Here is an 11,869-nt window from a genome sequence, read left to right on the forward strand (position 1 = left end):
AAGAGACGATTTTTTTTCAATAACGCCGAAAACTAACACGAATTGCATGTTCTGTAGGCTACTAGTGCATTTGTTTTCAGAGTTAATGAAAATAATTAATTAATTGAAGTCCATGTAAATTCCATAGAGAAAGAAACTCACACTATGTGCACATAGGGTAGGTCACCAACAAAAAATGGAGCAAAATACATCCCTTTTAGTATCACTTGATCTATGCTGCTCAAGCAAAAACATTCCATGAAATCATTACTCAAGCTAGAGTAACCGAGCGCATCCTGTCGGTCTGTATCACCGCCTGGTACGGCAACTGCACCGCCCTCAACCGCAAGGCTCTCCAGAAGGTGGTGCGGTCTGCGCAACGTATCACCGGGGGTAAACTACCTGCCCTCCATAACACCTACAGCACCCGATGTCACAGCAAGACCAAAAAGATCATCAAGGACAACAACCACCCGAGCCACTGCCTGTTCACACCACTACTACCATCCAGAAGGTGAGGTCAGTACAGGTGCATCAAAGCTTGGACCGAGAGACTGAAAAACAGCTTCTATCTCAAGGCCATCAGACTGCTTAAACAGCAATCACCAACTCAGAGAGGCTGCTGCCTACATTGAGACCCAATCACAGGGCACTTTAATAAATGCCACTTTAAATAATGCCACTTTAATAATGTTTACATATCTTACATTACCCATATCACATGTATATACTGTATTCTATACCATCTATTGCACCTCAGCCATCGCTCATCCATATGAATATGTACATATTCTCATTCACCCCTTTCGATTTGTGTGTATTAGACAGTTGGGGAATTGTTAGATTGCTTGTTAGATATTACTGCACTGTCGGAACTAAAAGCACAAGCATTCGCTACACTCGCATTAACTTCTGCTGACCATGTATGTGTATGTGACCAATAACATTTGATTTGAAATGACGTCACTGTGAGGAACACCATTGAGGCAGGAAGAGAAAGGAAAAGGGAAGGAACGGTCAGTCAGGTAAAGGTGTTACCGGAAGGCAGCGCCCTGTTTATTGTCTATTGACTTTACGCTGCCTATTTTGGATATTCCTCAAACGAATCTGGAAATAAAGAAAGATTTTCTTCTTCGTTAAAACGGGTAAGTAAGCTAGTTTGCAGTTATTTACTTTGCAACTTATCAGAGTGAAGAATGGGGCGGTTCATTGTCTCTTGAACAAACGTAGGCGACAGGCACGCGGAAATATTACAAATATTCTTAAATTCTGCCAGTGGAGAATGCCTTGTTGGCCAAATGCTAGTCACTAATGTGATACCACACTCGAAATACTAACCTGTATTTCTTTTAACAAAATAAGAAATGCTCTCATTTTACCTCAATCGTCCCTTTTGAAAAGACAACTAGTATTCATAAGTGCAATCATTCAGTTGTCCATACACCATTTCTCCACACTAGAAGTAAAACAAAAATACAGTTGACATAAACATAACAATGCTCATTATTTCTATCAGCTGTTTGAGGCAAATCATCATACTTGGAATTATATAAAAGCCAATATCAAAGAAGCTGTACTGGTATTTAAAGGTAGCCTCAGCGATATGACGTGATGGAGGAAGTAAACAGCATAGTGGTTCATGCCCCATTCAAAACAACTGGGAACTCTTACATTTCCAACTCCAGTGTGTTTAGGACAAATTGGAATGAGAAGGGGGTGAGAAACGAGCTCCAAATGGGATTTATTTTTTATTTTTATGGTCATCCAACTCGGAATTCCATATCGAGAACTTGGGCCTCTTTCTGAAGCTCTAACTTTTAACAACTTGAAGATCACTGACGTCATGATTTGACCTCATCTCCCAGTTGTCTTGTAAGCACCATCAATTTCTAAAGGCTTCCCATCGGTGGCAGCCACTGATTGGCTGAATACACTGGGTGAGAGGTGGTTGGAGTTGTCATTAAAGCAGCATGATTGAATTATGATGCACATTTTTTTAACTACCTGTAGTTTCTTTGAAAATATATAAAGTGATCTGTGTATTTAAACAACCAGTATAAATACACCTGTTTCACTTTTGCAGGTCAAAAACCGAATCACCACTGCTGCACATGCTGCCACTGTTTTGAACAGATTAGATTATACCAAAGATGGTACAGTGGGAAGATGGGCATAAACTGCTTCTCCAGTAGAACGTTGGTTAGCTAAGCTCATTAGCAGAAACATTGTCAATGGGTCTTAACGGTCGCCAAACCTGAGCATGTGCAGGCTGTCAAATCAGTCAGTTTGTCACTTTCACGACGTTAAAGTAATAACATGTTCAAGACATTGGCTCGAATTGAGGTTGTGCCTTTTTTAGATTTTAGAGAACATTTAAATAAAGACTAATTGTTCACTTCTCTCATTGACTTCTCAAACCCTGGTCTGTTTTGCAAGCATTCCCGGAAGTTAGAGATGTTCCGGCCTCTGGGTTTAGAAACTCGAATGAGCAGCCACTTCACAAACGAACGAGTGCACCAGGGCAAATGCAACAAGCAGCATGTAGATGCAATAAGTGAAAACACATGATCTAACTGGGTATAGTTAGCTAACATAATGTCACAAAGCATGATCTAACTGGGGATAGCTAGCTAACATAATGTCACAAAGCATGTTGCACTAGCCAGTTAACTTTCATTCTGAAAGAATACACCTGGTTTTGTGCTGTTTAGTGTACACATGTCGCCCTGTCAGTAGAACCTGATGATGAAAAACATGGGAGGACGAGACAAATGGCCATGTTGTTTTTGTTCCCCCAGATCTGTGATGAGAAGGTTCTAGCTAGTAGTGTATCCCTCTGTCTTGTGACTCTTTTTGGGTGTAGTTGTCCAGTTTATCAGGTCCCAGGCTCTCATAACTTATTATTTATTTATTTACAAGCTTATTACAATTTGCTTTATACGCCATCTGTACCTGATATAGCGGATCTAGTCTCACGTGAGGAAGTAAGCCGTCTGGTGCGAGAGACTCATTGGGAGGAGGAGACTAAAGCAGACCAAGAAGTTCTGACTGAACATTTGAGATCCCAGGATGGTACATTTTACTTTGTGCTGTTGTAATTTATGCTATGAAATTCTGCGACGTCATTGGTGCAGTTCCCCTTCATAGCAAATAGCTGGCAAAGCAATCCAAGCAATGTTCTCATGGCCTATGCGCCCTCTGAGGAGGCGCTGCCTGGCTGTCACTGAGAAGCAGAGTGATAACTGAACATCTTGTTTTGAACCATATTTTTTTAAACAAGAAAATGTACACATTTACCTGGCTTTTTTTGATGTCATGGCTTTAGAAGTTTCTGATAGGCTAATTGACATCATTTGAGTCAATTGGATGTGTACCTGTGGATGTATTTCAAGGCCTACCTTCAAAATCAGTGCCTCTTTGCTTGATATCATGGGAAAATCTAAATAAATCAGCCAAGACTTAAGGACAACAAAGTCAAGGTATTGGAGTGGCCATCACAAAGCCCTGACCTCAACCCTATAGAATATGTGTGTGCAGAACTGAAAAGGCGTGTGCGAGCAAGGAGGCCTACAATCCTGAGTTACACCAGCTCTGTCAGGAGGAATGGGCCAAAATTCCCCCAACTTATTGTGGGAAGCTTGTGGAAGGCTACCTGAAATGTTTGACCGAAGTTAAACAATTTCACAGCAATGCTACCAAATACTAATTGAGTGTATGTAAACTTCTGCCCTACTGGGAAGGTGTTGAAGGAAATAATACATAAATTATTTTCTGTACTATTATTCTGACATTTCACATTCTTAAAATAAAGTGGTGATCCTAACTGACCTAAGACAGTTAATTTTTACTAGGATTAAATGTCAGTAATTGTGAAACTGAGTTTAAATGTATTTGGTTAAGTTGTATGTAAACGTTCGACTTCAACGGTGTGTATGGAACTTTTTTTTACCAATCACAAGTGGGGCACCATTAAACATTGGGCGGGCTAATGGGCGGGCTGCCACTGGATCCCAATCCGAAACGTTAATGAACAGGTTTTTTTGGTCGTTTTTGGGGGGACTGTTCGTGCACACACCACTTTTTCTCGAGGCAAGCCGAAGTTCGTAGCTGAAGTCTACTCCCCTTCATTTGACAACAGTAGGGATGCTTCAATGAAGTGTTTGTCATTCAACGAGGATGACTCGTTTCATGCAAGTCTTCACTTGAGAAATACTGCACTAAGCATCTTAGTTAAATTTAAAATTATGCAACTAAGATCTCTGCAAAAACTTGATTCTTAGATTAATTCGGACTTTTGATGAAGTGGCTACGACATCTCAAGATGGACGCAGTACTATTGCAACTTTTTTTTCTTGTTTTTCAAGCGAAGGTATTTTAAGGGAGTATGTGAGCTCACTCATTGGGTTCGCCTAGCGGAGTTTGGCTAGGTGCCAGCTGAACATTTACAGCGTTGAAGCACAAGGCTCAACTTCTCCAACGTTTTGGTTCCCTGGCTACCAGCGGAAGGTGAACCCATGCACCTGCGAAGATACTGTGTGAGAGCGAAGTCTTGCATCTCGCTCATCTCAATGGGAGCGTTCGAGCTGAGCACTTTTTTCAAGACGTTACCCAACATTGGTCACCACCTTTGTTTTGCATTATGGGTATAAAAAGGATCCGACTTGGAACTGCATGACCTCAACAACCATGTGATCAAAGGTCATGAACTTTCGACTGCAGTCGACTAGAGTTTTCTGCAGTTGCTCCTCACCAACTGCAACTTGAAGTCGTAGCCAAAGCATTGTGGGAGACAAACTTCTGGGTTTTTTGGAAGCAAAAAGCAGAGATGGCGCCATACTGGATTGCTACCGTTTTGCAAGCGCCAACCCAACTTTACTATTTTTGTGATTCTTTTGTAGTTTATTTTTACTTTATTTTCACAATGTATCCGCTTCCATTTCTTACAACCTTTTGAACATCAGGTCAGCAGTTACTTGCCTTAATTCCATCTTTAACCTCGACCCATCTGCCCTGGGCTCCTTGTGTAATTCCGACCCAATTCTCGGGCTGCTCAAGAGGAAATGCTGGCATTAGAGGCAAGGGATGGGGGAGATCCTGGTGAGATTAAGGGGAAGGCAATACCGTGCCACCTCTTCCCTCCAGTCTACTGGCCAATCCATTGCTATTGAGATCACTGATTTGCTACCAAAGGCACCCTCGACTGCAATATCCCCCCCATGGCTGACCTTAATGAGCAAGTACCCCAAACACCAGTCTTGGGGTCAATATCAAGTGTATTTGACTGCTTGACATTGTGTTTACCCAGTAACTTATGTGAACTGACATGTATTGTCTAAGATGTCTAACGTGACCACACCGCCCATGTCACAAAAATACATTTACACATACATGTTATTTCATCTTTGCACCCACACTGCTCGCACGCGTCAAAAGGGCGTCTGCGTATCCAGGCGCTAAAATAAAACTTGGTTCTATTTGTGATGCTTGACGCGCTGCAAGTCCCGCCTCTCCAATCTTCTCATTGGTTTTGAGGAGCATATACCCACTTGGGTGATTGAAAGATGAACTGAGGTCCACTCTCCAGTCCAGTTGGTAGTGGTAATGCACCTTTTTAAAGTAGGTTGTCAACCGCCATATAAAGTCTGAAGAAGAAGCCTGAAGGAGACCGCAATGGGAGATTGCAAATCTGAAAATATTGCGGAAGCGGACAATGAAGTGGATTCTGAATCCAATGGTGGTAGAATCAAGGAGAATTGGAGTATTGTCCAAAATAATTGAAAACTGAGAAAAATATTGTACAGTGATGAAAGTGACCCTTCATATCTAGTAGGATTATGGTTTGTTAATGAGGAGTAGCTGAGCAAAGTACCAATTTTGAAGAATCCATTTGAGTTATCCAGACATGGGGCAGAGAGTGCTGGGTAAAGCGAAGGCTGTGATGATTATAAGAGGCTTGCTTGTTTCGATTTTTATTTTTTTTTATTTTTTATGCTTCTGCGGATCAGAAGGAATGTGCGTTGCATCTCACACTATTTTGATACGTTTGAAGTGTCGTGTGTGTGTGTGAGTCTTTGGAACAGGGCACCCTTCAAGGGGGCTATATCTGGCGTCTCGTGGGAAGTCAATTTTGAAGAGATTAAAAATATTCCTGGAGTCCTTGATGCACGTCAGTTGAATCGTATGGTGAAAAAGGGAAGTCTCTGTTCTTTTTGAGTCTCCCTACTTGCAGTTGGTATATAAACTACAGAGCATTTGTCCCAAGACCAATGCAGTGTGATCATAGTAAAGCTTTTGATCATGTTTCAAGTGTTTGTCGAAGGGAGAAGCCGAGATGTCCAAGTTGTGGAAAAGATTGTGTTGAAAATGTGACATATTGCAATTGTGGTGGGAACCATGAAGCTACATCTTTCGATTGCCTGACAAGGATAAAAGAGAATGAGGTGGCCAAAGTCAGGGCTGTCCAGAACATTTCATATGCAGCAGCTGTTAAAAGGGTTGAGATTTTGAATGGTGCTCCTGAAGAGTCCATGGTGGTGGATAGGCCTTCGCTGCAGGGGTTGCCTTTCACCAGCAGGACCCTGGCATTTTAAAGGTTAAGAAGGTGGCCTTCATAGCTATGGGGTTAAAGGGCACTGCCAAGGTGGAGAAAAGGTCCAGGAGGATAGAAATTGTGGCTGCGGCGGAGTGGTTCCTGGGACTGAAAGATACCTCTGCGGAGGAGTTACATGGAATATTGTCACAAGCCATACCACCCTCAGGCCCTAGAGTCTGAGAAGGGAGATATGGACATTTGAAAGAAGGAAGAAGTGAGAGTTGTGTTTTGTTGTCAAAGTACTATTCTTATATGAGTTTCCCTATCACATACGGATTTTCTTTTCACCTTGTTTTGGGTTTTCAACCCGTCCAGTTGGTGGCAGCAGTACACAGTTTATTTGGGTTGTAGTCCGCCATAAAACCCACAGAAGAAGAAAAAGCCTGAAGTAGGAGAGATTACTAGAAACCAACTCAGTTTACCCTTTTATCTGTCTATTTAATTGTCGGAGTAAAGGACTTGCATTTCAAGTAAAATAACAACCCAATGTTTATATCCCCAGACAAATTAGCTAGCAACAGCAAGCTTGCTGGCTAAATTGGCAAAAATGTTTAATGATTTTCGACCGGTCCCCAAATGAATATAATTGGTTCAGAGATAATTTTGATAATTCAATGTGCGTGTCCTGATCGCGTCTACTCCTCGACATCCGTCTACAGTCGACTACTTTAAGTTTACCACTCAAATGCGCCCATCCTCTGCTGTGCTGCTCCTGGCAATGTCATTTTGCTGAGTCTACCTTTTTAACTTTACAGTTGTTTTACTTATTTTGCCAAAGGTTATGTTTATCATAGTTGGATTATAATGGTGCTGGGACAGTTTGATTTTTTAAAAAGCTTTAAGTAAAGTTAAATATCTGTCACATGATTGCATGAAAGACAGGGCCCTAATCATGTCAGTGCAACTGCATAGTATTATTTTAGTTTTTCCTTAGGAATTCCTGCATGGAGAAACTCTGAGGCCTACATATGTTTCAATTAAAATTGAAGGTAGTCAATTCAGGAAGTAAACTTCAAAAACAAATCAAAATGTGATCTGCATCTATTTTCAATTACTTCTCAATAAACTGAGTAGAAGCTATAGTATTTATTTCAAATGTTTTTGAATATTACACTTAAATCACTTCCTGAATTTATTGCCTTCAATTTGAATTGACCCCAGCCCTGATCTGCTGGGCCACAGCTCCCTGAATTAAAAAAAAGTCCCTCCCTATTGTTTCTTACTAACAGAATCATGATGAAAGAAGAGCTAGAAACGACCAACCGGCCAGACAACACAGCCTTCACACAGCAGAGACTCCCTGCTTGGCAGCCCATGCTGTCGGCTGGTATTGTTATCCCTGGGTTTGTGCTCATTGGCCTGGCATTCATTGGCATAGGTGTTGCCCTCTTCATCACCTCACAGAACATCACAGTGTTGGAGGTAAGAGTATGACTGACAAGGGCATCACTGGTCAAAAGTGACTCCTAGTTTCAGGATTTATGATACCCATTTATTGTCCATTTGCATAAAATGTCATTGTCCAGTTGTGTGTTCTCAATTTAGTTATGAACTTCATCAGAGTAGCTACATTTTTACTAGTTCAAATTAGACATGGCCTGTAACTCTTTAGGTACTTGTGTGCATCTTCTCCTTGAATGTTACTCTTGCGATCTGTTCAAGCTTGTTTACTAGCTCATTCGGTCACACAGGATGAAGATGATGGTTTCTGGCACACAACATAATGGAGGTGTGAGTTGTGGTTTTATGTTGATAGGTGCTGATCAATATTTAATGCAATGCTTCATGTTAATGCAGAAAGATTACACCGGAATAGAGACCACCTCAGACTGCTACAAGTGCTCCAACCCCAGTGACAAGAACTGTACGTGCAAACTGGAGTTCTCCCTCTCCAATCTATTTGAGGTAACGTGACATTCGTACCCCTTCGCTTATTTAAGTTATCACAGTAATGTGAGGTCTGCTCATTTATGTAGCAAAGAGCTGGTTCTAACTCACTTTTTGTTCTTCAGGGTCCTGTGTTTTTCTACTATGGTCTGTCCAACTACTTTCAGAGCCAACGCTCATATGGGGCTTCAAAAGATGAATACCAGCTCTCAGGGGATCTGGACTACTTTAAGGTGGGAAGAGATGTGAATGTGTGACATGATCTATGAACAGCCTCAAATGTTGTGACTGATGACCTATCACCAACTGTTTTCCCCTCTTTGTTGCAGACACCTATTTCTGCATGCTCTCCCTATCAGTATGATGCCAACCAAAATCCAATTGTGCCCTGTGGATCATTAGCAAACAGCATGTTCAATGGTACAAGCCCATCATTCATTAATCAGAACTCTAGTAGACTGTTTTATTACCACGCTGCACTTGGAGTAAATATTCGGTTCAACGTTGTCCAGTAATTAAATCTCTGCATTGTTTTTTTAAAGACACCTTTAAGCTCTATCAGATCATGAACGGTACCAAGAAGCTTGTTCCCTTTGATGGAAAAGGAATAGCATGGTGGACTGACTACAACATCAAATACAGGAACCCTTCTGTTATGCCTCTAAAGAACGCATTCAATGGTAATGAGCTCCATCCAGAGACCATGACATTAATGTATACAGACATCCTAACTTGAGATGCCTAATCAATAATACCCTACATCCACATGTCTTAACACACTGACCTAGGAGTTTTTAAACTTTGTTTCCTTTGAACATGCTATACAAATAAAGGCATTTATAATTCATTCTATGAAGGATGCCTTGGTCCTCCTTTCTTTTTGATGACCAATTTACCCCTTTAACCAAAGAGCCCCTTCTGTCTACCAAAATCTGACTTGTGTACCTCCGCACCTTCTGTCTACCAAAAACCAGCTACTGTGTACCTTAGCAACGCTTCCCTTCCTGCATTTGTTTCTACACTGACCTAGAAGTTGGACGTTACATCGACTTTAATTTGCTTTCCTCACGTAGGTACTGTGAAGCCATCCTTTTGGTCCAAGCCGGCTTATGAGCTGGACACCTCTGAACCATCAAACAACGGCTTCGTGAACCAGGACTTCCTGGTGTGGATGAGAAGGGCTGCCCTGCCAGACTTCAGGAAGCTGTATCGACGAATCACAGAGGGTGACTACGCCAGGGGCCTACCTGCAGGGAACTACTCCCTTGAAATCGCCTACAGTATCTTTCACTACAATATGTATAGGTCTATGGAAATGTCTATAAGTCAGTGGGCATGTGTGAAAGGGTGCAGGCTTAAGTCCTTATGAAGCGTTTGTTTTGCCTGAAGACAGAAGAACTGAGCAGTTCTGTAATTACATACGGAATGACCGATGATTCAAGCATTACAATGTCATTACGTAATTCAATGACCACTCCTGTAAATGGATGAGTGCTTATTTAATTCTAATCCAATTGGCATTTCCATTCACTCATTCACCAGAGTGAGTGGAAATGAGAACATAAACTGCATGTTGATGCTATTACTCCAGCTAAATGCAAGAAACTGTAATAATACTTTTTTTTACTCCGCTCGTACTTTTTTTTACTCCGCTCGGAGTGAGTTGTATTTCACTCCCGTGGGGCTAGTGTCTCGTGTTACAACAGTTTGTTGCTCAATGGTTTACACCTGCATTTCAGCTCAACTGGTCTTACCAGTTGGGTGGGACTCTGCTTTTCAAACAGAGGAGAATGGTAGACATGACGTGGTAGTTTTTCGACCTTGGAGAAAGCATATGCTAGGGAAAGAGTAAATCTTTCTATATAAATATTACCAACAGTGTCTAATTTGTATGGTCACTCTCACATGGCACTCTATGTCCTGTTCGACCTTAACACACTCCTCCTCCAGACTATCCCGTGTTGAGCTTCGGTGGGAGGAAGAAGGTGGTCTTCAGCAACGTGTCCTGGATGGGCGGAAAGAACCAGTTCCTGGGCATCGCTTACCTGGTGGTTGGATCTTTGTGTGTTGTCATGTCGATGGTTATGCTCATTGTGTATGCTAAGTTCAAGTTCCCTGAGGATGATTAATGTTCCGGCTCCATTTGACCTTTTAGAGGTTTGTCATTATCTGGGTAAATTTAATAACTTTAAATTACTTGATTATACTGCCATGTCTGTCCAATATTGAATCTCGTTGAGAGAATTAGGATTTACTGGGAGAGTTGATAGAGGGCTCTTTGCATAGTTCATTAAGGGTTTTAGTTAAGAGGTGAGTGAGGTCAAGTTGGACATTTTAAAGTTTTTAAAAGCTATGTAATTTGTTACTCTGGGAAAGCTGCATTTGAATATTCTTGTATAGTTTAAGACCTTAGGATGAAAAAGCCATTCATAAAAACCTATTTTTGTTGCGTTACGTCACATTGGTAACTGCAGCTTTTATCATGGGTCAGAAAAGCCCAATCTGTTCATACTGTTTGTTATAGATTTCTGAAAAGTAGAGGATCATTTACAAACATGGAGTGATTGTTATTTTTAGACAGGACATGTATAAGCCATAGAATTGTATTGCCATTTGTTATTGGATAACATTTCTGAATTGATGTATCTGAAATGTTTTGCTGTAACCTTTTCTAATGGGAATATATCTCAGGGTTGTAATATACTGCACATAACTGAACATCCTCTTTTAAACATGTTTTTATTGCAGTATGTTTCTTGTAATGGAATTTAGAAAATTCCTTGGTGAATTTTAATTTGTTTTCTCTGAAATAATAAATGTACAACTTGAGGAATGAACTGATAGCTCTCTGCCATCCCTTTGTTGAGTTGATATGGAATTAAGGTTGCATCATCAATGATTGTCAAAGAAGGCTCTGACAGTTCCATAGAATTGTCACAATTACAGCTCTGAGTGGAATGTTGCCAAAGATTCTATGCTCAGTTTGACACATTATACATGTCTAATGCCTGTCTCAGCTTCACTGTGTGTGGTTTAATCTGGTGGAGATGGTCTTTTCTATATGGCCCTTTTCCAGTCCCCCACCCCCCAAACATTCAATTTTCCCCAGCCTGCCGGCATGGGCAACGGTTGGGATAGATATAACTCCAGAGGAACTTGCTGCATTTTTCCGGCCCAGTACCAGTGGGATTAGCCAAGTTTTCAGTGCAATAGAACCTGCGCTCCCGTACCTGCTGGTGATCTTCTTGCCATTTTTTGCCTTTAATATTCTTCACAAAATATACAAGAGGAAGCTGATCAAGACATTACTGGTAAGTAACATTATCATCCACGTTCACATCAGGGCAACATTTTAGATTTTGAGAAGCATCACTAGATATGGAAGTCTGCTTCTTCTATATTGGTGCTTGT

At 41.2% G+C, this 11,869-nt stretch overlaps 1 protein-coding gene across 2 annotated transcripts; it reads left to right on the forward strand.

The window, feature by feature from the left end:
- The first annotated feature begins 273 nt into the window (after positions 1 to 273).
- On the forward strand, positions 274 to 11,295 carry tmem30b (transmembrane protein 30B). 2 transcript variants are annotated; one of them, XM_035742481.2, is made up of 8 exons: positions 274 to 493; positions 7,801 to 7,993; positions 8,369 to 8,476; positions 8,584 to 8,691; positions 8,788 to 8,878; positions 9,001 to 9,138; positions 9,532 to 9,738; positions 10,409 to 11,295. In XM_035742481.2, exons 2-8 carry the CDS (start codon positions 7,805 to 7,807, stop codon positions 10,585 to 10,587), a joined length of 1,020 nt encoding a protein of 339 aa, XP_035598374.1. In that variant the 5' UTR covers positions 274 to 493; positions 7,801 to 7,804; the 3' UTR covers positions 10,588 to 11,295. The 2 variants fall into 2 exon arrangements, with proteins under 2 accessions (XP_035598374.1, XP_035598373.1); XM_035742480.2 differs by lacking the exon at positions 274 to 493 and adding an exon at positions 956 to 1,124.
- Positions 11,296 to 11,869: the final 574 nt, after the last annotated feature.

The sequence above is a fragment of the Oncorhynchus keta genome, chromosome 29 (assembly GCF_023373465.1).
Source record: "Oncorhynchus keta strain PuntledgeMale-10-30-2019 chromosome 29, Oket_V2, whole genome shotgun sequence".
NCBI classification, from domain to species: domain Eukaryota; kingdom Metazoa; phylum Chordata; class Actinopteri; order Salmoniformes; family Salmonidae; genus Oncorhynchus; species Oncorhynchus keta.

Coding starts and splice junctions, on each gene's coding strand:
- tmem30b (XM_035742481.2), top strand. CDS start 7,805: ATGATGAAAGAAGAGCTAGAAACGACCAACCGGCCAGACAACACAGCC. Junction 7,994..8,368: donor AGAACATCACAGTGTTGGAG/GTAAGAGTATGA, acceptor ATGTTAATGCAG/AAAGATTACACCGGAATAGA. Junction 8,879..9,000: donor AGCAAACAGCATGTTCAATG/GTACAAGCCCAT, acceptor GTTTTTTTAAAG/ACACCTTTAAGCTCTATCAG.